Here is a 27,371-nt window from a genome sequence, read left to right as displayed (position 1 = left end):
CAAAGTAACGCCCATTCCAGGAATGGACTCGAGAGGTAGGAAAGGAGCAACTTGCTTTGCTTATTGTGTAGCAGTGATGGCAAGCTGGGAAACCTGGGCCTATGGAAATTGGACTGCAAATACAACAGTTTGTCCCAGAAGAATAAATAGTGAATTTGAATCATGGCCAACTCCACTCACAATAGTAGCGGATAATCTTGTCCATCCCTCTTGTATTGCTAGGGGAGAGCGAGTGGAAAAGAAACTGACCGATCTTGCTGATCGAGCCAAACTAAGGATCGTTAAAAAGGTGGAGGCGATGAAGCCAGTTACTCTGGGAGTGGGACTGATTGTAAATGAGATATCGAGTGACGGTCTGAAAGTTGAGTACAGGTATATGAAACATTGGCAGTTTAGTTCCACTGCTGCTGCAGCACTGCAGTGTGAGCAGATAGTACTTGATGGAACTAGTCTTGATATAACACGCAATAACACCTCTTACTCCCAATACCTAGTCCCAACGCTCAGCAATGGTACAGGGCCCCTGGCCGACGTGTTCTGGATATGTGATGATAACCGACAGGTAAGAATTACCTTGCCTCAAAATTGGACAGGAATATGTTCACCTGTCATGCTAACAGGTCAAATCCCAGTAATTAGCGACCAAGGACAGACAGGACTTAGATGCAGCAAAATACCACATAAACCTTGTAAGAAGGACGATGACATTTACATCGCCTGGAACCAAGAACCAATTGGGATTCCCAGTGAACATCATGCAATAAGTGAAGATTGGATAGTGTCAGGACAGTCAGTAGGATGGCTTCCGCTAGTGGGATCAGTAATGAATTCCCAGTACTTAGTACGAAAGAGCAGATGGATAAATTACCTTTGGTACAACCAACAAATGTTTTTGAATAATACAATTGCAGCTTTGGAAGGCATTAGGCCACAGCACAAATTACTCTACAAAACAGGTTCGTCCTAGATAAACTAACTGCTGAGGAACATGGTATCTGTAGTTATTTTGGGGATGACTGCTGCACAGTCATTCCCATGGTAACTGGGGATGAGGGGAACCTCACGGAACAACTGCAGAACGAATGAGAGGTGAACATGTGACTAATTCCAATTGGAACACCAAGTCACAAGTCCTCTCACAAATTTGGGATTGGCTGAGAGGCCTGTCTTGGCAGAAAATCCTACTGATGATTGGAATGATTTTGGGAACATTTCTATTAATAGTGGCAGTAGTGATGTGTTGTGTGCTCCCCATCTTTTCTGTAATGCTAAAGAAAACAGCGAAATTGGTCACAGGACAATTCCCTGTTCGAGTCCAGAATAATGTTACACTAGAGATGAATAATTATGAGACTGAACTAGATCACGTATACCAGAACATGACAATGGAACCGCCCTATCATAATGCGTTGCTTCCGGTTACACCCTCCGCCCCATTTAACTATTAATGGAAAGATTAGATGAATTAGATACATTCACGGATACATGTGCTGAACAGAGAGGGCGTGGGAGAAAGAGAAGAGGGAAGAGATTGGGAAACTGGATGCCCCCTGTACCACGACCACCATTGTTTCCGGATCCACCCCCCAAATTGAGGGCATGGCTAACCCTCAACAAAGTATTTAGTAACTATAGTTAAAGTAAAAATCGACTTCATTGAGGATCAACGGAACCTTGTCATTTCTCTGGGAGGCACAGGGGTGCTATGCAGTGGAAACAGCTGACGCATAGATGCAATGTATGAATGTGTGGGTAGAAAACTGTACTGACAAAACTAGAAAAGTGCGATATATTATAGATTATGGAGCAGAGTTTAAAGGCATTTATCTCAACAGTCAACTTCTGCAAAGCCCAAGTCTGACCAGCCCATTTAAGGAGTCTGATAGAAATGTGCAGCAATAATTGCTGACATTCAACGAATGTTACACAAAGTCAAGGTGGCAGAGGAACATGCAGACTTCTTAAGTTGGCCTAAAGGTAACTTGGAAGATTTTTAAGCATCTGTTCATATATTTGGGGCAGTATCTTCACCCAGCTATGCATGCTTTGCTCTTAGAAATACTTCTGAAGATAACCAAACTGGCTTTGCAGTAGAAGTGAATGAAACGGTGAAGTGCAACTTTGACATGGGTAATCCTCTAAAGAGCCTGCCATCTAAAGAGGATGCTGTCCTGATGGTTAGAAACCTCACAGCAGTTTGCAGCAGAGGAGGTTTCAATCTGTCTCAGTGAATTAACAATAGTCAGGAGGGGCTTCAAAGTATTAAAGAAGAACACACATTGAAGAGCCTGTGTGAAATAGATCTGGAAAGAGATAAACTGCCAGTGGAGAGAGCTTTAGGACTTCAATGGTGCGTTGAGACAGACACTTTAAATTCTGTGAGGGGAAATTTGGGGTTCAGTATCTTGCTCAAGGATACTTCGACATGCAGCTAGGGAGGACTGGGATCAAACCACTAACCTTCCTCACGAACTTCAAGCTGGACTGCTGGAGTTGCACATCAACTTTCGGCAGCCCAGCGCCAGCCAACAGGCCACAGCAGCACTGGCCCAGAGTGAGCAGCGTAGCCGACGACCAGCGCCCCAAAAGCGGTAACGCGACAAGAGAGGTGGGCTACATGCTAGGCTAAAGGCTAGGGCTACACGACCACCGCTACCTAGCCTGCTGCTAGCTAATGTCCACTCACTTGGTAACAAGATGGATGAGCTGAGAGCCAGGAACAGAGATCAACGGGAGATAAGAGAATGCTGTGCTCTTATTTTCACGGAAACCTGGCTGACAGACATCGTGCCGGACTCTGCTCTCCAGCTGGACACACACTCCATCCACCGCGGAGACCCGACTTCGGCGTCGGGGAAGATGAGAGGTGGAGGTGTGTGTTTGTGTGTGTGTGTAAACAACCGATGGTGCAGGGATGTACAAACTGTTAGTAAACACTGTTCACCGAACATTGAGCTGCTAGCTGTGAAGTGCAGACCCTACTATCTCCCACGGGTGTTTAGTGCTGTTTTCATCTCGGCTGTTTTCATGCCACCATGAGCGGATCATGCGGCTGCACTGGGGACGCTGTATGGCGCCATCTGCAAGCAGGAGGCTGCACACCCTGACGCTGCGCTCATCGTTACTGGTGACTTTAATCACTAATCTGAAGGACGCCCTCCCTAAGTACCACCGGTATGTGAACTTTCCAACAAGGGGGGATACAATTCTGGACCAGGTTTACAGCAACCTCAAGAACGCCTACAGAGCCGTGCCCCAACCACACTTTGGACAATCAGACTACGTCTCAGTGTTCCTCTACCCAGCCTACAGACAAGTAAGTAAAGCTGTCAAAGTGTGGAATGTAGAAACAGAAATGCTGCTCCAGGACTGCTTTAACACTACTAACTGGGAAGTGTTCAGAACTGCTGCTATAAAGGAGGGCTCTGTGGACTTAGAAGAGTACACTACAGCTGTGACTGGTTATATCAGTCCCTGCACTGATACATAATCCCCTACAAACACATTAGAACATTTCCAAACGACAAACCCTGGATTAACAGAGAGGTGCGGTCCATGCTGCATGCTTGGCCCCTGCTTTTTCGTCTGGAGACGCAGAGGCCTACAAGGAAACCAAGAACGACCTGTGCAGAGCCATCACCCAGGCCAAGAGACAGTACAGGATGAAGCTGGAGGGACACTATCTCTCAGTCGACTAACACTGTCTGATTAGATAGTTACCTTGGATGGTGTTAGTTTGGCCCCCAGCTCCACTGTGAGGAACCTTGGAGTTCAATTCAATTCAATTTTATTTATATAGCGCCAATTCATAATTTACATTATCTCAAGGCACTTTACATTTAAAGGTCAAGACCTTAAAACAATATTAACATAGAGAAACCCAACAGTTCCCACAATGAGCAAGCACAGGCGACTGTGGAGAGGAAAAACTCCCTCATTAACAGGGAGAAACCTCTGGCAGAACCAGGCTCAATGTGGGCGGTCATCTGCCTCGACCGGTTGGGGTGAGGAAAGAAAAGTAAGGGGGGAGGAAAGGAGAGATGGGTGGAAAGCGGGGGAGAGAAGAGAGATGAGGTGGAGAGAGAGAGACCGGTAACAATTTGGCACCATCAAAATCAAGGCTAACCATAACAATAACAATGTATAGATCTACAACATGACTAGATATATTAATGAATTGCTGAGTTCTTGTAATAAATGCAGACAATGGTGATGGTGGTCGTTGTGGTCCTGTAGTCCCGGTGCCGGAGTTATGTTTGGGCAGGACGACATGTCATTTGACCAACATATAAAGGAAGTCTCTAGGACAGCTTTCTTCCACCTGCGTGATATTAACAAAATTAGAAACATCCTGTCTCAGAAGAATGCTGAAAAACTAGTCCACGCATTTGTTACCTCTGGACTAGATTTCTGTAATTCCTTATTATCAGGATGCCCCAGGAAATCTGTAAAAAGCCACCAGTTGGTCCAAAATGCTGCAGTACGAGTACTGACAGGAACTAGAAGGAGAGATCATATTACTCCTGTCTTAGCTTCTCTACATTGGCTCCCTGTAAAATTCAGAATAGAATTCAAGATCCTGCTCCTCATATTTAAAGCCCTTAACAATCAAGCCCCTTCATAGAGCTCATAACATCATATTATCCGAAAAGATCACTTCGTTCCCAAAACACAGGCTCTCTTGTGGTTCCAAGATTAGAACAGGAGGTAGAGCATTCAGCTACCGGGCGCGCACACACACACACACACACACACTCATTTATTTATTTTAATACATGTCAATAACTATATTTATTTTTTCTCACATAGTCCCTCTCTGTGTTTGCTATAAAATCTGTATAGCTAATACTCGATAGAGGAGTGATAATTACACTACCTGCTGAACAATGGAAAGGTCCAAGGTTGCATTACAAGCCACACTGAAGCACAGATGGCGTTTGCCTTGATGCAACAGATTCATCTGCCGCGTCATCACTTGCAGTATCTCCAAGAATCTTGGCATACCATATTCCACATTAGAATACATTCGTATATATTCGCTGTGCAAACAGAGTCATTATGCAATGCAAATGCACTTCATGATGGTCAAATGGTAGAGCTAAAGCTAGTTAATGTTAGCCTTATATGCTAGTACGCTTACAATAATATTAAGACTGGGTATGCATATCATCAGATAATACACAACGGACCAGGCTGACACAAAATGATCACTAATCATCAAACAGAGTATTTGTGGGAGTAATGCTGTTTGCAACGGCACCCTCTCTACATTTAAGAGTAGGCTTAAAACCTTCCTTTATGATAAAGCTTATAGTTAGAGCTGGTCCAGGCTTGTCGTCAACCTGCTGTTAGTTATGCTGCTATATGTCTAGAATGTTGTACAAGTTTCTGACTTGACTTCTTCCCCGGAGTCCCTGTGCCTTATCGCTTGCAGATCCAGGGCTGCGACTGCTGTCACATTGTGGATTATGATGATTGATCGCGAATCAGAGATTGTGATCATATTGGCGGATCCTGTATCATGCTGGCTGATCATGATAATAATGATATGGTAACGTAGAAACCTGTATCATGTTGGAATCTGATAGTGAGATCCCTCTTTGTCCTGGGAGAGGGATCCCTCACATTCTTTTTCCCCTGTTAAAAGTTTTTTTTAGGAGTTTTTCCTTACTCTTGTAAGTGCAGAGGATGTCACATCTTATTAAAGCCCTGTGAGACAAATTGTGATTTGTGAATATGGGCTATACAAATATAATAGACTGAATTGTCTCCCTAATGTAAAAAAAAAATGAATTAACCTTTTGATCATTTTTAAAAGAGGCAAAGTAAGTACATTTTGTAAGAATGTTGACCTGCAAGTTACTCCTTAAAGAAGGACAGTGGTTTAATGGCCCTGATTTCCTGGTGCAACCTGTGGATGACTGGCCGATGCATCCTTAAGTCAGTCTTGTACTTGACCCAGATGTCAAGAAAGTTGCTGTGGTTTTTGTTGCAACTGCTCTGCACGATCATTGTCCTCTAACTGAGTTTACTGGGCATTTCTCATCATTGGACAAATTAATCAAATCTGCAGCTTAGCTCTTGAAATTCAGAAGGACTCTAAGACACCTAAGCTTGCAGAAAAGTCACTCTAAGCACACATCTGTTAAACCAGACCCTGCTGGACAACAATTTTCCATGAACGATCTTGCAAAAGCTGAAGCACTTGTGTCTTACATTCAACAGCAATGCTTCAGAAATTAAATTACTGAGAGCAGTATAACCTACAAACTAGATCCTATCCTCAAGAAGGAAACCCTGAGAGTTGCTGGCAATGCCAGAGGAGACCAAATAGCCGGATATTCTTCCCAAGGACAGCGACTTCTCAAGACTACTCCTGAGCCACACGCACTCTTGGTGGGTCACTACAAAAGAAGCCAAATGCTCTCCAAACTCCGAACAAAATATTCTGGCTGTACGGAAGATAACTCACAGCTGCATACTCTGCAGACAATGGCCTGTTACTGCAATGGAACAAAAGATGACCAACCAACCTCTAAACCTTATCACATCTGATCTGCCACCTTTTACCCATACTGGCTTAGACTACTTTGCCTGCAGCCCATTTTCACTTCAAGGGGACCAAACTGAGGAGGTATGGAGCATTGTGTACGTGCCTTGCCAGCAGAGCTGTACGTTTGGAATTGGACTACTCTCTGTATAAATACTCCTCTATTTCTGCACTCTGAAGATCTGCAGACAGACCAAGTTGAAGGAGATCGTCTCTGACAATGGAACAAACAAACAAATAGATTACAAACTTCAAGAAGCACTTGGTCATCTTAACTTTAATAAGATCCAAAAGTTGATTCTCCAGAAAGGTATCAAGTGGAGTTTAAATCCCCCTAATGGTTTCATGGAGGCGTATGGGAGCGTCTCATCTGAACAATCAATCAATCAATCAAATTTATTTTTTATAGCCCATATTCAAAAATCCCAATCAAAAATATTCTCTCCTCAATCACCAAGGAGTAAACTTAAGCGACGAAGGTCACTAAACAACTCTCCGTGAGGTGGAGGCAGCCCTCAACAACTGTCCTATCACAGCATAATCCAACGTTGCAAAAGGCCCAGGCCAATTCTCGCCCCAGACAAACTCCTCCAATACATCACAGACCTGTTTTGGAAACACTGAGTATCTTCCAAGGATGCAGGAGAGACAGAGATGGAATCAGATAAAAGGAAATCTGATAATATAGCAATATAGTGCTGACAGTGAAAGGTCACCAGGCAATTCTTGGCCTCTGATGCATCACAGATACTTTTCCTGACAAAAAGGGTCATAGGTTCTCTGATTACTCTGCAATCGTCAACCTCATCACAGATGGGGATGTGAGGGAATATAGAGAACTGACAGAGGACAAAGCTGTGGTGCGACATCACAGTCAGTCAGTTTAGTTTATGTTTCATGTGACATCCTGTCCTATCTGTGGGTTAACTCTGTTGAAATGTAAAACTCTGTGTTGATTGTACTTGAAAGACTTTGTTGCTGCCCCTAGATCCATGCGGGGATAATTAAAGAATTGGTGGTAGATTTTCCCCCTTCTGATAAGTATCAGGGCGTTCACCTGAAAAATGTCTTTAGGAGTGCAGGGTATGCTCCTGAAGACATTTTATATCTCTGTGTAGGCATCAGCCATCTTAGGAGTGATTTGCTGAGGCAGCAGCAATTCAACAGCTGATAGGTAGGCCAGCTTGGTCCTGGGATACCCCCATGACCCACCAGATGTTCCTTCAATGACAGACTAATCCATCCTAAGTTTCTGAAGGAGAGAAATTGCAGGTTGTTCCTCCCTGCAACAGTAAGACTGTACACCCAGCCATACTCCCAGTAGACCACACACACATATTATGGACTGCACTTTAACTCAGGTTTAACTCTTAAATATGCAATATTAATTTATGTCTGTGCAATTCAATGGCCTACTTGCAATACATTTTACTGTTCATATTCTAATATTGTATATATTCGGTTTGCACTGTATATATTAGTTTTATTCCATTTTGTTTATATTTCTTAAATTTCCTAACATTTATGGGTATTGCAAATTAATTTATTATTACTTAACTGATCTCTATTGTGACTGTCCTCTTTGCTGCTGTAACATGGCAAATATCCCCACATACAAAACTCCTGATAATAATTCATGACTGAAACTGTTCACCAAGTAACATGACATCAAATTTCAATCAATAAAACATAACACTGAACAAACAGAACAATTTTTCTGATCAATCAAAAATAGAATCAATAGATCAGTGTAGCAGTGTAGCTGTAGTAAAGAATATCAAGACACCAAATGTGAATGCAGGACAAAGGCAGCTGCTGATCAACATGTTAAAACCTATGACACCTATGATCTTGTAACCTAGGGTAAGCTCATCACAAACAAAAAGCCTATTTTAATACATATATATGCTTGGTTTAAGAAATTTAATCAGAAGGCATATAGATTTCCAAAACATACACATGCTTAGCTCACCACATATGGAATAAAATGTGTGCATTGCTGGGGTAAGTGCAATCCTTACCCATTATGGATGGCAGCACGGGGGTCTCTACTGTTCTTGATATTGATCATTAGAGAGGAAAATCCCAGGAACCACATACTCATGCCAAAGCAGACACGGTAGACTGCCTTGTAGCCCACAAATATTTCACAGTTGACATCAGCCTGAAGGCCGGGGATAGAAGAACCTGCCCCATGTTCACAGAAGCCTGGGATCTAAAGCAAAATAAAAGGAATTCACATTTGAACTGTACAAAGTATCAGTAAACAACACTAAGATGATCAGGAGCTGAACCTCATTGATAAAGGCTGGCCAAAAAAAAAAAACTTTAATGAATAATTGTTAAATAATTGTATGTTTTAAATACAGCAGTTTCTAAACATCACCATATGCTATTAACATCCTGCAGATGGAATGAGACAACTGTGAGAGAGAGTGAGAGAGAGAGAGAGAGAGAGAGAGATGTTTATGAGTTCCTTATACCCTTCTGAGCTGATTGTCCACTCCCGGAGACAGCATGATGCAAGCGACAATGGTCCCCAGCAGCAAGATAAAGGCGTAGATGACTCTGGTAACAGTGGAGTTTCTACTGCTTGGGCAGCAGCTGCACATCAGACATGTTGCACTGCTGCAAAGGCATGGCACCTGGGAACCAACAAAATCATACATTTCCAAATTTGAGGAGAAATATTTTGTGACTAAAGCTTACACAATATATTAAAAACTCAAGGATACATAGAAACACAATTACACGTGACATATAGTTTGACAGTAAAGAGATAAGACCACTGATCTTTTCTTTTGCAAAACTCTTTTTTTAGCTTATATGACTAGAGATGGGACTATTGTTTTTGAATATGTTGGTGTGAGAGTTAGAGGGCGAGATGGAGAGAGCAGAGCCAGGAGGGGCTGAGTGAATCACAGATTTTTTCCAATTGAAAAAAATAGATAATGAATAAGTGACTCATCTTAATCCTATGAGGGGCATAAGGAATTGAGCACACCCAGCGTAATTATTATTTGAAACTCACCAGCTTATAAGAATATGGTTAGCAAGCATTCGTAACGTATTTTGTAAAACCTATCATTTGACTATCGAGAAGTTTATTTGTGTAGCTTGGTGACTTTGCATGCACAGCTAATACATATGGAAATCTATTCTTATCTGCCTCCATCCAGACCTGGGCTACATTTCATGTTATGTCATGTTATTTTGGGCTTCTGGGTTGGCATTTATTCATATTGTTGAGGAATTTTTGTACAGCCTCACACATTACTGTATATGCCACTATGTACTGTATTATACATGTATAGTGTATATTACATTATATTTGGACACCATTAAGAGAAGAGTGACTGGCTAATTCCACAGATACTCCTTTCTCTCTAGAGGACCAACCATCAGTGCATTGTAGTGTCTACACTTAGAGACTTCCATATCTAACTGAGATGCCCCAGACAGAGAGGCACCAACTTCAACTCTTTTGCATATTTCACCAGTGGCAAGATGTAAGGACACAATGTGATTTAGGAATATATACTTACGACTTAAATATCCAATAGGATGCAAACACCTACAGGTAAAATGAAGAATGACAGCAATTCTAGCCATTCATGGATGTGCTGTTAGAATGGGTGACACAAGTAGAGGAAGCTATATGGGGATGCTGTGGGAGACATCTTCAGACTTGGGGGTGACAGTTGCTTATGTTAGTGTTTGTATATTGTTCCACCTTCTGGTCTCCTTGATGCATCAAGTCTACATTAAAATCTTCTGCATAGGACATCAGCTATTGCCTGAGTTCTCCTTTCACCAGCTTCCAGAAAACGTCCAGAACACATATTACTTTGGTTTTGGAGGTTTTCTGATTTTTAGACCTGTTTGTTGAAGGTGTTCAATTTGTTTAGGTGTTTTCTCCTGCTTGTGCTAAGTTTTGGAGAAGCGAGCAGCTCAGCCGTCAGCAAAGTCCAGGTTTTCAAATTGGGAAAAGCAATTCCACTTGTTTAATCAGCTGTTTTCTTTCGGCTTCTGCATGACCCAGTTGATGCAACCAGAAGGATATTGGAGAGATGTTACATTACTGTTGCACACCAGATTCTACAGGGAACCAATCTTACAGGTATCCATCGACTGTGACACTGCACTCAAACTGATGACAGAGCATTCCCATAAGTGTGACCATTTTTGGAGGAACTCCATATGATCACAAGATCTTCACAATGTCACATCTCAGACTGTCGTTCCTGAAGTCAATGAAATTTATTGAATTGTTCAACTCAATGCACTGCTTAATGATGTTTCTGAGAGCAAATATATGACCAATGCATCCCCTGCCTCTTCTGAAACCAGTCTGTACCTGTCTCACCCTCTAATCAATAGCAGTATCAATTCTGCCAGGAGCACTTTGCTAAAGAGTTTGGATGGAATGAAAAGCAGTGTGTTGCTGCTGCTGTTGCAGTTCTGGAGGTAGCATTTTTAGGGAGCTTGACAATTAAGCCCTTTTTCCAGTCTCGGGGTATTGCATACTTTTCTTAAATCTTCCTGAAGAGGTCTGTGAGTGCCTTGGTTGAAGAGTGAAGGTCAGCTTTAAGCATTTCAGCATAGATGGTGTGTTGAACAATATGCCTCCACCTAAGACATTGCCTATTGTGCTTATTCCATTCAAAGCACACCTAGTACAAACCCATCTTTGACACCCCATAAAAACTCGAACATTTAAGAGTATGTTAATAAACTAACTAACTAACAACCTAAACCAGTCCTTGTTTCGTTTACAGGTATCAAGCAAACTGAAAACCACAAATGAACTCATTCATCCTTTTCATGTAGAAGATTATGTACTAACCAAATTTGGAAAGTGTCTTGTTATCATATATTTCGACCAAGATGGCGGCGCGTGAACAACGCGAGGCTCAGCGTCTCTCCAGAATCTGCAAAATAGTTGTTTTCTGCCTATTTGTTTCGAGTCTGATCACTAAGAACAGTCTCGCAAATATCTCATATAGTCGTCAGCAACTTTTGGATATCGGATCGTGCGATTCCGACCACTTTACCGACGGTCTCCGGCTCATCCCAGAGATCTCCAGGACAGCGGCAGCTATCAACCCGGCTACGCCGACCGGAAGTGCTCACAGGCGGCGTCAAGACCGTAAACAAAAGCGGGGTAAGCGAGGAGGGCTACGAGCTAGGCTGCGAGCTAGACTAAAGCTAACTCCTCACCGGCTTTCTCTACCCAGCATATTCCTCGCCAATGTTCGGTCTCTGGCGAATAAAATGGATGAACTGCGGCTGCGGATCACCACTCATAAATGGATTATGGACTGCAACGTCATGATCTTCACGGAAACATGGCTCAACAGCGGCGTTCCCGATAGCGCCATCGAGCTAACGGGGCGCTACATCCTCCGGGCAGATAGAACAACAGAGGACTCCGGTAAGACCAGAGGCGGTGGACTATGCATCTATGTTAACAAAGCTTGGTGTATGGACACTACTATCATCGAGAGTCACTGCTCTGCGGACCTTGAATATCTCATGGTTAGATGTAGACCGTTCTATTTGCCCAGAGAGTTCACATCTACTGTTGAGACTGCAGCTTATATCCCCCCAGATGCTAACGCTAAGCTGGCAATGAAAGAACTGCATTCTGCCATTAGCAAGCAACAGACTTTGCATCCTGAGGCAGCCTTTATTGTTGCGGGTGACTTTAACCACTCTAACCTGAAGACTGTACTCCCCAAATTTCAACAACATGTCTCCTGCCCTACGAGAGGAGACAAGACTTTGGACAAGGTTTATACCAACATGGCTGATGCTTACAAGGCAGTCCCCCTCCCCCACCTAGGTCAGTCTGACCACCTCTCTTTGTTCCTTCTCCCCAAATACACACCACTCATCAAACGTGTGAAACCCACAGTGAGGACAGTCAAAGTGTGGCCAGAGGGAGCAGACTCTGCACTACAGCTTCGGTTCGAACACACGGACTGGAGTGTGTTTGCCACTCAAGCCACACTGGACTCCCACACGGACATTGATTCCTATGCCTCATCCGTTCTGGACTCCATTAACATGAACATCGACAGTGTCACCACCCTTAAACGCATCACCACCTTCCCAAACCAGAAGCCATGGATGAACAAAGAGGTCCGTCTACTACTGAAGGCACGAGACACCGCTTTCAGGTCAGGTGATGCTCAGGCCTACAGTTCATCCAGGGCTGACCTGAAGAGGGGCATCAAGCAGGCCAAGCACTGCCACAAGCTTAGGATCGAGGAGCACTTCAAGAACAACTCTGACCCCCGACGCATGTGGCAAGGCATCCAGGCCATAACAGACTATAAACCCACTAGCACCACCCCCCAAAACAGTGCTGCCTCCTTTCCTGACGAGCTAAACAGCTTTTATGCACGCTTCGACAGGGACAACCAGGAGGCTGCCATCAAGGCTGTGGTCACTTCAGACCACCAACCCCTAACACTCTCCTCCACCGACGTGTGTGCTGCACTGAGCAGGATAAATGCACGCAAGGCCGCTGGCCCTGATGGAATCCCCGGACGCGTGCTCAGGGCCTGTGCTGTGCAGCTAGCTGAGGTCTTTACTGACATTTTCAACCTGTCTTTGGCCCAAGCTACTGTCCCCGCCTGCTTTAAAAATACCTCCATCGTGCCGGTGCCAAAACACTCCACTGCAGTGAGCCTCAATGACTTCCGCCCTGTTGCACTGACCCCCACCATCATGAAGTGCTTCGAGAGGATGGTCATGGCTCACCTCAAACGCTGCTTACCACCCACACTGGACCCCTTCCAATTCACCTACCGTAAGAATAGGAGCACGGAGGATGCCATCTCCACGGCATTACACTCCGCCCTTGCTCACCTGGACAATAAAAACAGCTATGTGAGGATGCTGTTCATTGACTTCAGTTCAGCCTTCAACACTGTCATCCCCTCCAAACTGATCATGAAACTCAGTCACCTGGGTATCAACCCTTCCATCTGTAACTGGCTACTGGACTTCCTAACCAACAGACCCCAGTCCGTTAGGTTAGAGAACCACACATCCTCAACCCTCACCCTGAACACAGGCGTGCCACAGGGCTGCGTGCTAAGTCCTCTTCTCTATTCCCTCTTCACCCACGACTGCATACCTGTACACGGTTCCAACACGATTGTCAAGTTTGCAGACGATACAACGGTGATTGGCCTCATCAGCGACAACGATGAGTCGGCCTACAGAGAAGAGGTCCAGCATCTGGCGCTGTGGTGCGCTGACAACAACCTGGCCCTCAACACCATGAAGACCAAAGAGCTTATTGTGGACTTCAGGAAGAAAGATGACGCACACACCCCCATCCATATCAACGGGATGGAGGTGGAGCGTGTTGCCAGCTTCAAGTTCCTGGGTGTCCACATCTCTGAGGATCTCTCTTGGACCCTTAACACCTCATCAATAGTCAAGAAGGCACACCAGCGTCTCTTTTTCCTGAGGAGACTGAAGAAGGCCCATCTGTCTCCTCAGATTCTGGAGAATTTCTACCGCTGTACCATTGAGAGCATTCTCACCAACTGCATCACAACATGGTATAGCAGCTGCTCTGTCGCCGACCGCAAAAGACTGCAGAGGGTGGTGAAAACTGCCCAACGCATCACCGGTTCCACTCTTCCGACCATTGAGGCTGTCCAGAGCAAGAGATGTCTGCGGAGGGCACGCAGCATCACCAAGGACAGCTCACACCCCAGCCACAGACTGTTTGCTCTCCTCCCATCTGGGAGGCGCTACAGGGTCCTCCGTTCCCGTACCAGCAGGCTCAAGAACAGCTTCATCCCTGTGGCTGTCACCCTACTGAACTCTGCCCCACGGAGATAGCCCCCCCCCCCCCCCCCCCCCCCCCCCCCCCCCCCACCTCTGAGACTATATCTCCCACTCCCCCCCTTGCTGACTGCCACACACCTCTCCAGCCACTAATCATTTGCACTGTACCCCCCCCACCCTCACCCCCACACAAGTGACAACCACTGAACATTTGCACATTACTCATTTGCACAAAAATGTCTTTTTTTTACCTGTACTTAAAATACTATTTTGCTGTTTACTGTTTTACTGTCTTAACCGTACTTACCTACCTCAATTGCTGCTAGTCCCAATTATGTTCTTTTTTTCACACCCAACTCTTACTGTATATATCTTATTTATTCAATTATTCCACTTTACATATGCACAGACTCTGCACTTTTATTGCTATTTTGCACTCTGGTTAGATGCTAAACTGCATTTCGTTGTCTCAGTACCTGTACTCTGTACAATGACAATAAAGTTGAATCTAATCTAAATCTAATCTAATCTAATATGTGGAAAGGCATGTTCCAGGTGCTGTTAACCAGAACAGCCCTTATGATCCAAGGTAAAGCAGAATAGATCCATGCTTCAAGATACATGCCAGCCCTTCCCCCAGATGCAGATGAAGAGGTGACGTATAGAGCACAGACGGTATATAAAGAAGTCTAGAGGGAAACAGGGTGGTTCTTCATCCTGCTCCTAATGAGTTGTTTCGAGAGGAGGAACTTGTTGTGGTAACTTAATAGCTTAGTTGGTCAAACTGCCTGTCTAGTAAACAGGAGATCCTGGGTTCAACTACCAGCAGTGCCTTTTTTGGGGGGGGCAGCTGTGGCTCAGCGGTAGAGCAGGTCGTCCAATAACCGAAAGGTTGGCAGTTTGATCCCCGCTCCCGCTCGCCACGACCGAGGTGCCCTTGAGCAAGGCACCGCCCCCCCCCCCCCCCCAAACATCTGCTCCCCGGGCGCTTGGCAACAGCAGCCCACCGCTCCAGTATATGTGTGTACATGGCATCTATCAATGTGTGTTTCTATGCGTGTTTAAACAGGTGCCAACTGGATGGGTTAAATGCGGAGAACATTTATATTCAATCTTTAGGTGCGTGTGCAATACTTTCTGAATTGTTACATCCCAATGTATATTCTCCAATCTCATGTGCAATAATCATGGTGAATTTTCCGGTATCTTTGTATATTGTTTACATTTTTCTTTATATATATAGATATATATATATAGATATATATATACATATGTATATTTTTATTCTTATTTTTGATTTTATTTCTATATTTTTATTTGTCTCTATCCTAATGACCTTCTGCTGCTGTAATGTTGAAATTTCCCCAGTGTGGGATGAATAGTCTATCTTATCTTATCTTTATCTTTACTTTACTTTTTTTCTATTCCTAGATTTCCACTTGATGGAGCTAGTGACTAAGTGGTAGTCACTGTTGATATTGGCCCAACGGTAAACTCGAACATCTAGAAGAGACTTGCGCAACTTTTTCAAGATGTGGCCAATCTGGTTGACAGTGGAAACATTATGACACTTCCATGTGAGCTTGTGGATGATTTTGTGTGGGAACATAGTATTGCAAATTCCATGTTTCATGTCAGATCTTAGTTTTGGTGCTGTTAGCTGATTGAGCCTCAGCTTTAAAATGCAGCAGCAGAGCTACCTGATGGAGTCACCTAGGACATAAGCGAAGCTCACAGAGACAAAAGGAGATACAAGGAGAGAGAGACACAGAGACTTTATGAGGGACTAACAAGCTGAAAAGCTGAGGTGCCAGCTGAAATTCTGGACGCCAGTTAAATTAAGTTGTGTTTAGTTTGTTAACACTGTGTGAAGACAATAAAGATGCTGCAAAGCAACAATACTGTCTCTGGCTGTGTGTGTGGGAGCCCTGTGGCATGGTCATTTGCCACACATACTTATACATTAAGAAGAGAAAAAGCAAGGGTGTGTATCAAATCATCAGAAGAAGTGAAAACACGACAAGGCGAAACAAAACTGGAAATGTGCAGGACAAAAGGCTGGCATTGCCTCCACGGTGGATATCTCTGCTGAGAAACAAAGGGTTTCAAACACTTCACCAGTTTTCTGCTGGATAGGTAATTTACCATACCAATATAAATTCAATTTGTTGTTTGTGTTGGGACCTGGTATCTGTGAATTATAGTTAGGCCTACATGTGTAGTCAAAAGCCTGACCACATGTTTCCTTTGTTCTGGAGACAAAGGAGAGCTTCCAGAACTCAGTCTCCCAGGGTGCTTCATCTTCACACATAGGTGGTAAAACTGCTCCTGGAGACAACTCTCAACCACTATTGGTCACTGTGTGCCCCATGACCCATGAGGTCACCAGGCCAATATAAGCCGAGTTTCCCCTCTGCTAGTCCTCTTCTCTCTTCGCCCTCTTCCCCTGCCGACCTCTCCTGGAGGAGTAGGGTCTGGCCCTGCTCTCCCAGCCAGGGAGACTTCCTCCATCCACAAGCTCCTCAACTTCCAGCAGGCCTGCCAGGAGCAGACTGCTAAAAAAAACTTCCAGAGCCTGCCTAAGAACTTCATCACAACTGGCCACGACACAAGGTCTGACCAGCAGATGCACAACAGGATCCACAAATCAACAAGACCACTTCACTGGACTTCGAACAGCACATCCAAAAAGGACCTTTCCCTCTTTTTCATGGACGGGTAACACAACTGGGCTTTATTATTACGCTAGGCTAAGCAAAGGACTGTTTAATCCTATTTCTATTTCATGTGATGTTTATAAGTTTGACTTGTGTTGCTGTGATATTTGGTAATATGTTATTTGAAAGTTAATGTTAGTTCTGTTATGCTGATCACTTTCTTTGCATGCATCTAACTACTTTCTTTGACGTGGCACCAACACCTCACACACTCATCTCCACAAACTTAACACCTACATGTGATCTCAGCCACATGGTCTCACCACTCCAGGGGGGCCTTTTGTCTTCGGTGGCCAGCTGCCATTTTGAATCTCAGTCACTCACTCACACACACACACACATACACGCATACTCGCATACACACCTGTATTTCGTAAGTACACCTTTTGTTAGTTTTTGTGTTTATACTTTTATTATTCTCATAATAAATGTTTTTCTTCAAAACACGTCTTAGTTAATGTTGCATAAGTGTGAATTTTGCCAACCTCTACACTCTCAAGAACTCCATATCCTTCAACTTTGCTCGCTATTGATGTGGTAATTTTGGTTATAGTTATTTATTTAATTATTAATCAGAGTTCCAAATTTGTGGTCAGTAATTTCATGAGACTTATTCAATAAATTGGCTATCTTGTCCCTTCCTTTGAAGGGTGGTGCCCCGATTTATCTTTTATTATATATAATTATTATTCAATATTAATATTTTTAATATTTAATATTTCACTGATAGCCACATTTATTGAATGCCCCAAAGCACACCATTTCATGGTGCCCCGCGTGAAGGAAAGTACATAATCGTACCCCACATGAGGGAAAGTACATAATAACAACATTAATACCAACATTTTTGGTGCTCCGTGTGAGGCAAAGTCATTAATAATAACATTATTTTGACGCCACGTGGAGCAGTGCACAACATTTGATGGATCAGTTTTACAACAATGTGCCAGATACAAATACAATGTTTGAATGTTCAGACTAGGTGATATTGCGGAGACAATCAGCCAACAGCTGCTGAACATTATTCCCTAAAGGTTTCATGTTCAACAAATGGCTTCCACAATGCTGGTATAGTAACATTAACATTCTTACAGATAATTGCCCTGGGCTATCCATAATGTTATCATTCATGCCCAGGATCATAGTTATAGTTGTTGAGCCAACCTAAATGTATTCATAAGGGCCCGAGAGCCATGAAACAGAAAATTGTTGTAACTTCAGTGTACGTTATCCAGTCTGCACCACATGTAAGATAAAAGTCCTGGCCTGAACACATTTACCTGCCAATATTCAGTGATAGTCATAGTGCCCCCTACTAGAAACAAGAAATGACATGTAATCAACTGTGATGTACTTCTTAGTGTGTTGTCCAAATCCAGTTCAAAGTAGTTCCAAAGAACATTAAGAGTTTAATGAAAACATCTTGTGATTGTTGTCTGTTTGAACATTTTTGTTGAGGCACTTTGTATAGTATTGTTGTGCACTGCTCCACGTGGCGTCAAAATAATGTTATTATTAATGACTTTGCCTCACAGGGAGCACCAAAAATGTTGGTATTAATGTTGTTATTATGTACTTTCCCTCACGCGGGGTACGATTATGTACTTTCCTTCACGCGGGGCACCATTAAATGGTGTGCTTTGGGGCATTCAATAAATTCGGCTATCCGTGAAATATTAAATATTAATATTAAAAATATTAATATTAAATAATAATTAAACTAATAAAAGATAAATCGGGGCACCACCCTTCAAAGGAAGGGAAAAGATAGCCAATTTATTGAATAAGTCTCATGAAATTACTGACTACAAATTTGGAACTCTGATTAATAATTAAATAAATAACTCTAACCAAAATTACCACATCAATAGCTAGCAAAGTTGAAGGATATGGAGTTCTTGACAGTGTAGAGGTTGGCAAAATTCACACTTATGCAACATTAACTAAGATGTGTTTTGAAGAAAAACATTTATTATGAGAATAATAAAAGTATAAACACAAAAACTAACAAAAGGTGTACTTACTATATACAGGTGTGTATGCAAGTATGCATGTATGTGTGTGTGTGTGTGAGTAAGTGACTGAGATTCAAAATGGCAGCTGGCTACTATGAAGACAAAAGGCCCCCTGGAGTGGTGAGACCATGTGGCTGAGATCACATGTGTGTGTTAAGTTTGTGGAGATGAGTGTGTGAGGTGTTGGTGCCAGGTGAAAGAAAGTAGTTAGATGCATGCAAAGAAGTGATCAGCATAACAGAACTAACATTAACTTTCAAATAACATATTATCAAATATCACAGCAACACAAGTCAAACTTATAAACATCACATGAAATAGAAATAGGATTAAACAGTCCTTTGCTTAGCCTAGCTTAATAATAAAGCCCAGTTGTGTTACCCGTCCATTAAAAAGAGGGAAAGGTCCTTTTTGGATGTGCTGTTTGAAGTCCAGTGAGGTGGTCTTGTTGATTTGTGGATCCTGTTGTGCATCTGCTGGTCAGACCTTGTGTCGTGGCCAGTTGTGCTGGAGTTCTTAGGCAGGCTCTCGCGTCGCTGCCTTTGGAAGGTTTTTTTAGCAGTCCGCTCCAGGCAGGCTTGCTGGAAGTTGAGGAGCTTGTGGAGGGAAGAAGTTTCCCTGGCTGGGAGAGCAAGGCCAGACCCTACTCCTCCAGGAGAGGTTGGCAGGGGAAGAGGCCGAAGGGCGAAGAGAGAAGAGCAAAAGAGAACTAGCAGAGGGGAAACTCGGCTTATATTGGCCTGGTGACCTCATGGGTCATGGGGCACACAGTGACCAATAATGGTTGAGAGTTGTCTCCAGGAGCAGTTTTACCAACTATGTGTGAAGATGAAGCACCCTGGGAGACTGAGTTCTGGAAGCTCTCCTTTGTCTCCAGAACAAAGGAGACATGTGGTCAGGCTTTTGACTACACATGTAGGCCCAACTATGGTTCACAGATACCAGGTCCCAACAGTATTCATGTTACGGGTGGCTGTGGCTGAGGGGGTAGAGTAGTCATCCTCCTACCAGAAGGTCAGCAGTTTAATTTATGTGTGCTTGTGTGTGCGAGCCACTGAAACGTTCATAAGAGGGAACTGATGTCACCAATTTCCACCAATGCTGGACAAAAAACTCCATTGACCTGCGGACACACACACACGCACACACACACAAACACACACACACTCTCCCTCTCTCTCTCTTTTCCTATTGGCCATTACAAATAAATCAATCAATCAAATTTATTTATATAGCACGGTATCACAACAAACAGTTGTCTCAGGGTGCTGCACAAAAGTCCAAGATCTTAAGAAACACAAAATCCAACTTGTTCCACACTGAGCAAGCATGAGCAACGACGGAGAGGAAAAACTCCCAGGTGGAAGAAACCTCCGGCAGAACCGGGCTCGGTGTGGGCGGCCTCTGCCAGGACCGGTTGGGGTGATGGAAAAATAACAAGTAATACAGGGGAACAAAAGGAAATGAAGGGGGGGGGTTGAGTGAAGTCTCAGGTCAGGGGCTTGAATCCTTGAATGGCTCCAGAGGTGGGAGGTCCTCAGGTGGGAGTGCTGGTGGTTGCGTGACCCTCCATGTCAGCCCTGCGAAAGACCGGCGACCTCACTAGGTCCATCCCTCATCATGACCCGAGCCAGAACGGGCACCGGAGAGCCGCACAGTATGGACCAAGGAGGGGAGGAGAAGACCCAAGGAGTTAGAGATATGTAATAAGATATAACAAAATAAACCAGGCAGAGAGTGAAGAAGAGAGAGGAAGATAGAAGGTGCTGGTGCCTGATGGGTGATCCCCCAGCAGTGTGGGCTTATAGCAGCATAGCTATGGATGACTATGGTTCAGGGTAGAGCCAAAAGCTTTATCAAAAAGGAAAGTTTTAAGTCTAGCCTTAAATGTAGAGACTGTGTCTGCCTCCCTCACTGAGAGTGGGAGCTGGTTCCAAAGGAGAGGAGCTTGGTAACTGAAAGTTCTACCACCCATTCTACTCTTAGTAACTCTAGGCACTACAAAGAGTCCAGAGTTTAGGGAGCAAAGTGGTCTGTGGGGGCAGAAAGGGGTTAAGAGCTCTTTAATATATGATTGGGCCTGATTGTTGAGGGGCCTTATAAGTCAGTAGGAAGATTTTGAACTCTATCCTCTGTTTAACAGGGAGCCAGTGAAGTGAAGCTAAGACAGGAGAAATGTGATCCCGTCTTCTGGGTCCTGTCAGTACTCGTGCAGCAGCATTCTGCACCAGCTGAAGGGTTTTTAAGGATCTGCTGGGACACCCTGATAATAGGGAGTTGCAGTAGTCTAGCCTAGACGAAATAAAGGCATGAATCAGTTTTTCAGCATCCTGTTTTGACAGGATGTGTCTGATTCTCTTTATATTATGCAGATAAAAGAAAGCTATTCTGGAGGTTTGACTAATGTGTTGGGTAAGTGACAAATCTTCATCAATGATAAGTTTCAAACTAGGCGGATATCATCTAGGTTAACCGACTGGTTAGACAGAGTTTCTCTGAGATGCCTAGGACCCAGGATTGTCAGGGTTCGAGTGGGGGGGTGACGTGAGAAGGGGACTACCAAAACGCAGAAACTAAATAAGGTTTAACAAAAAGTGTATTTTATTTAGCGGGGGGGTAAACGTAACACAAGAAATCTTCAACAAACAAAAGTCGCACTCAAAAACAGGAGTGGAAACACAGGAAGGACAGGAAACAAACTTATGAGGAAACGTGACGAGAGCTGACAGGACACATGAACAGACAGAACCAGAATCTAGATGACAGACAGGACCAGACCAGAAATGACGACGACGAACCAACAACCACAAGGGGGGAACACCAAGACTTAAATACACACTGGAACTAATTAGTAACTGGGGACAGGTGGCACAAGACAAACAGGTGAACCTGATGAGGGCAGGAAGTCAATAGGTGACAACACACAGGGAGCAAGGACTACAAAATAAAACAGGAAGCACTGAACAAACTTATCAACGAGAACAAAATACAATAACCAAGACAGGGATGAACACAGGAGAGACACAAGGTGAAACATAGCGAGGGACAAGGAGGGGAACACAGGAGAGGGACACAGAGAACAACACAGGGGAATCACAGGGTGGAACATAGCGAGGGACAAGGAGGGGAACACAGGAGAGGGACACAGAGAACAACACAGGAGAATCACAGGGTGGAACATAGAGGAAGGCAGAAGGGAACATGAGAGGAACACTGAAAATACATAACCGTGACAAGGATTATGACCTCAGTTTTGTCTGTGTTTAACAATAAGAAATTCTGGGTCATCCAGGCCTTGATGTCTTTAAGACAGTTTTGAAGTCGAATTAAATGGTTCAGTTCGTCTGGCTTCATAGATAAATAGAACATCTGCATAGCAGTGAAAAAGAATGTTATGTTTTCTAATAATATCGCCTAATGGTAACATGTATAAATTAAAGATTATTGGGCCAAGAACCGAACCTTGTGGGGCTCCATGATTAACTTTAGTGTATGATGAGTATTCATCATTAACACTAACACTAAAGTGGAATCTATTTGATAAATAAGACCTAAACCAGCTTAAATGTAGCTGAGAGTTTAATTCACCTATACCTATACACTTACACCAATTTCTTTTTTCACAACTAGTCAACACTTAGCTCTCAAAACAGACCAACATCCATTGGTGACTTCACAATAAAAGTCCTAAACAGATACACTGCTTATGATGACAGGAAATACAGATTCACTGACCAACCTCCCACAATATGGCCACTAAATAACATATCTTACATAAATTATATATATATATATATATTATATAATATATAATTATAGTATAATAGCCAAAATTATAAAAACTGAATGGACATAATTTATGATAATAATGAATATTTTAACTGATTAGCTTTGTTATTAGCTATGTATTAGCTATATATTGCCTGTTGTGTCTTGTGAAAATTGTGAAAATAGCGAAACTGTAATATTGTGCCCCATGGTGGAAGAAGGAGACATGATTCGAGATCTTCACCTGGTGCTTCAATTTATTTTAGTTACCAGTCCCGTGCAGGTACAATGTGAGAATGTGCATAGTTGAAAAAAAATTGAAAAGATACTAAACAAATAAATAAATACTCTTGAAACTGAAGTCAAATACCCGTTACTAAGCCAGTGACTCATGGGCTCTCATACACACAGCCTCCAGGCCCAAGCTTAACTCCCCCTGAGGAGCATCTACCCACTGGCTTTATAGTGGAAGCCCCTCCTACCAGACAAACCATAGAGACAAATATCAATTAACAAATCTGATATGACATTGAAAAATATATATACACCCATCAGCATTTCACCCGACCTAGCCTGTCACAGAAATATCACACTATTATATTAGATGGGCATTTAAAAGAGCATTTCTGTGATATACTTTAAAACACCCCTCTGGACTGGCTTTTATGTGGTACACTCCAGATTCCCCTCTCTATAAATGGAGTAGGAATCTCCCACTTCCTGTTTGCCAGTGGGACCACGACCCTGCATGAAGGTGAGGGAGGGTGGATAAAACATCACAAACACATGTACCCAAAACATTTAATAACAATACATGTTTGTGAAATAAAACTGTGTGTTGTTGAGGCTATTTCTGACTATTGGTTGTGGACTCTGTGTATCAGTACAGTTTATGGTTTACTAGCTAAACAAGCTACCATGCTGCCTAATGATACAGGCATGCTAATGCTACTGATGTACTGCAAATAATCGTGTATATTAAGTATTTGCCACCTTATATCTTACAGGGCATGGGGTAACCCCATGACAGAAACCAAGATATTTCCTAGGACAATAATCGTGGCACCAAAATTTAATATTTTCAGAAGATGTCCTGAACAGACTCCAGTATGTGCAGAACTCTGCTCCCATGTTTCTCAGATCAAGGGTTTGTGTCTGTCCTCATGCTGCTAGATCTTAGTGCAGCATTCAACACTATTAATCATCACATTTTATCACATAGACTAGAACAAGAGGCAGCTGTAAAATTGCGATACCAATTTGTGCAAATAAATGATGAGTCATCTGTGTGCATCAGAGTTAACCACGGTGTTACTCGGGGTTCTGTGCTCAGCCTCATTCTATTCATGTGTTATATGGTTCCACTAGTAAACATTATCAGGAGACACTCTGTAAATTTCCACTGCTATGCAGATGACACCCAGTTATACCTAGTAATAAAACAGTGTTATCAATTAAGTAAATTTCAAACATGTTTCAAGGACATAAAAAAACATAAACTCAGATAAAACAGAGGTTCTAATACTTGGCCTTAAACACCTTAGAGATACATTATCTAATTATATAGCTGCGCTAGATGACATTGCCCTTGCTTCCAATAAAACAGTCAGGAATTTGGCAGTCATCTTTGATCCTGATTAGTCCTTTGATTTTCACATGACTCTCACCTGCGCTGATTGATCCTCTGGTACAGGTGAAGGTGCTCTCCCAGCCCCCTCACCTCCACATAGACAAATATAATACATACAAATATAATTTGATTGATTGATTAATTTTCTTTTTCCTCTTTGTCCCTACTGACATGTAACGTGACGTGTTAAAAGGTGGTATATTAATTAAAGTTATTATTATCATTATTTCTCCTGCTAAAGCCGTCTCACTCTTATCAGAGTAAAGAAGTCCAATTAAATAACTTGTTTCCTTATGGTAGCTTGCATTAGCAAAACAGACTAAAGATCGACTAGAAATTAAATGCTACCAGAATGTGGCAACAACCTTTCTACATGTAAACTAGCAACTACAGTATACAGACTAAATCATCAAATGACATTTCTAAACATATCAGTCTTACAACACCTCATCACTTGAAAGAAGACTGCTCAATGCAGTCGTCGAAATTTTGACATAGGAAAGCCGTAGTTGTCCTCATTCTCGGGAAGGGAGGGGGTTAAGTGAGAAGTATTCAGTTGGTTGCAATATAAACATCCCCACTAGAGGCTACACACTTGACCTTTTAAAAAATCCATCTTACATTTATTTTGCCCCACTATAATTTCAAGTCTGCATCTCCCACATATAACAAACACATGCAACAACCACACACATACTCAAAGCACTCTGACTGCACCCTTTGTGTGTATCAGACACTCATAGAACAAAAAAAAGTGCTGCCAATACATGCACTGTATGAATGTGTGTGTGAATGGGTGAATGGCAAACTGTACTGTAAAGCGCGTTGAGTGGTCATCAAGTCTAGAAAAGCGCTATATAAATACAAACCATTTACAATTTAATTGGCCTGGATGGCACTGGCCCAATCCAAATATGTTCAATAATATATATATATATATATTTTTTTTTTCAGCCTAAGGCTGGGTGATATGGCCTAAAACAAATATTGCAATGTTTTAGGCTATATCACAATACATCCCTACGTAGGTTAGTCCGACCACTAACTCGCTGGAGCAGGTGCTCTCGTCTAGTCAGTCTGACTCCCCGGACCACACTGGCTGAAGAATAGCCATTAAAAAGGATGCTTTTCAGTTTTACTTAAGACATTTGAGATTAGAGTGGACACACTTCCTGTAGTTCAGCCGCGGTTCTACCAGGCAAGCCGCGCTGCTGTTCTAGAGATTCGAGGTCTCGCATATTTTCTCACTGTACCTTGCACAGAGTAGACAGTGAAAATTATCTTTACTACAGTTTTAATGCTTATCTGTTAAATATATGTTATATATATATATATTTCCTGTACATTTATATTTCCTGAGTGCTACTCAAAATAATAGCACTCCAGCATTTGTTTAAAAAATATGCACGGCTTCATACTGTATAGTTTTGGTATTTATATGAGAACATAAGACTAATTTTATACAAGGGAGTACAGTAGTCATATTTATGGCCATTTTCAAGGCAACCCCTACCAACAGTGGTGCGCAAGCTCACTCTAGTGGTACACAGAAGAATTTCAGAAATACTATAATATTATTATTATAAAATGGATTGTACAAAAACATTACAATCGTAGCTCCAAACAGGAACTATTCTGAAGAAAAGACAGAATCAGGAGGAGAATATTTCGAGCAGCCATGTTGAAAGTGAAGTGGCCGTCCAAGTGCTAGTAGCTACGTTAGCAGTGCCAGTGAAGTCTCCACAGCACCTGTTAGCAGTAAACGGTGCAAAACAGTAGGGAGATATGACGCAAGTTTCCTCCAATTTGGATTCAGTTGGACCAGGACGGAGGAAGAGCCCAGCCCGCAGTTCTAGTTCTACACTTTTTTTCTAATTTGGAATAAACCTTCCTCTTGTGTGAACTTTCTGTAACTGAATAGGTTAGGCCTACGCTACTGTATTTTAATTTTTGTCGGAACAGTGGTATTTGGAGAGTCTAATATTTTTCTTTCTGAGGTGGTACATGATGTACAAAGTTTGAGAACCACTGGTCTAGAGCACCTGCACCTGAAGTGCTTACTCACTGTGGGAACTGTTGGGCTTCTCTTTAACGTTTAAGGTCTTGACCTTCAATGCAAAGTGCCTTGAGATAATATTGTATATTATAGAATAAATGTAATATAATTGAATGACAGGCAGCAGACACGCAAGGTTTACGACGTAATATGCCCACACCAAATTGTAAAGCACTCTGAATGGTCATCAAGACTAGAACAAACCATTTAATATAATAAGTACTGGCTGAGTATGATGAAAGAAGTGATCAAACTACAGTTGAGGTGCAGGTCCTGCTCCACAAATTCTTTTACTCGTCCCACTTGGGAAATTATGCCACACAGTGTTTATAAAGCCCAAACTGAGTGTATTGACCTAATTGAGGGACTAAAAGAGAATTTTACCCGGTTTAGTGTGTTTTGAACAAGTGATGCTAACAGAGGAGCTGATGAAGAAAAAAGAAAACACAAGCTGGGATATTACAACTGGAACCAGAGAGATGGCTCCCAGAAAGACGTGCGGGATCTGTGGTAGGGCTGTAACCATTCACAAATTGAAATCACGGTCCAAATGTCCACAGTTTTGTGGTTCGATCCCCCAACCCCACAACTGCAGGTGCAGCCTTTGTCTGTTGTTCACACTGGCAGTGTGTCTGCCAGCACTGTTTTACACAGGGTTTGTCTGGAAATGGTCATAAATGACTGAGTGAGAGAGAGATTTTTTTGGGATTTTTACAAAAACACTTTATTTACATATTTTCATTTTTTACAAGTTTTTAAAATGAAGTGCTCTTGTAAGTAGAATAATTTAAAAATAAATCAGTTAAAAAGTGTGGAAAAGACA

The 27,371-nt window shown here is 42.7% G+C and overlaps 1 protein-coding gene across 3 annotated transcripts in view; it reads right to left on the bottom strand.

Annotated features, from left to right (window-relative positions):
* The window catches only part of LOC109643244 (serine incorporator 1), a 66,621-nt gene that overhangs the window by 29,283 nt on the left and 9,967 nt on the right, over positions 1 to 27,371 (bottom strand). For all 3 annotated transcript variants that reach the window (XM_069514463.1, XM_069514452.1, XM_069514441.1), the window contains exons 2-3: positions 9,034 to 9,195; positions 8,572 to 8,765 (exon numbers count right to left, since the gene is read on the bottom strand). In XM_069514463.1, the coding sequence (XP_069370564.1) occupies positions 8,572 to 8,765; positions 9,034 to 9,195 (356 nt within the window). The remainder of the gene's footprint in view (positions 1 to 8,571; positions 8,766 to 9,033; positions 9,196 to 27,371) is intronic.

The sequence above is a fragment of the Paralichthys olivaceus genome, chromosome 2 (assembly GCF_024713975.1).
Source record: "Paralichthys olivaceus isolate ysfri-2021 chromosome 2, ASM2471397v2, whole genome shotgun sequence".
NCBI lineage: Eukaryota > Metazoa > Chordata > Actinopteri > Pleuronectiformes > Paralichthyidae > Paralichthys > Paralichthys olivaceus.
This window is presented reverse-complemented; position numbering and strand designations above follow the sequence as displayed.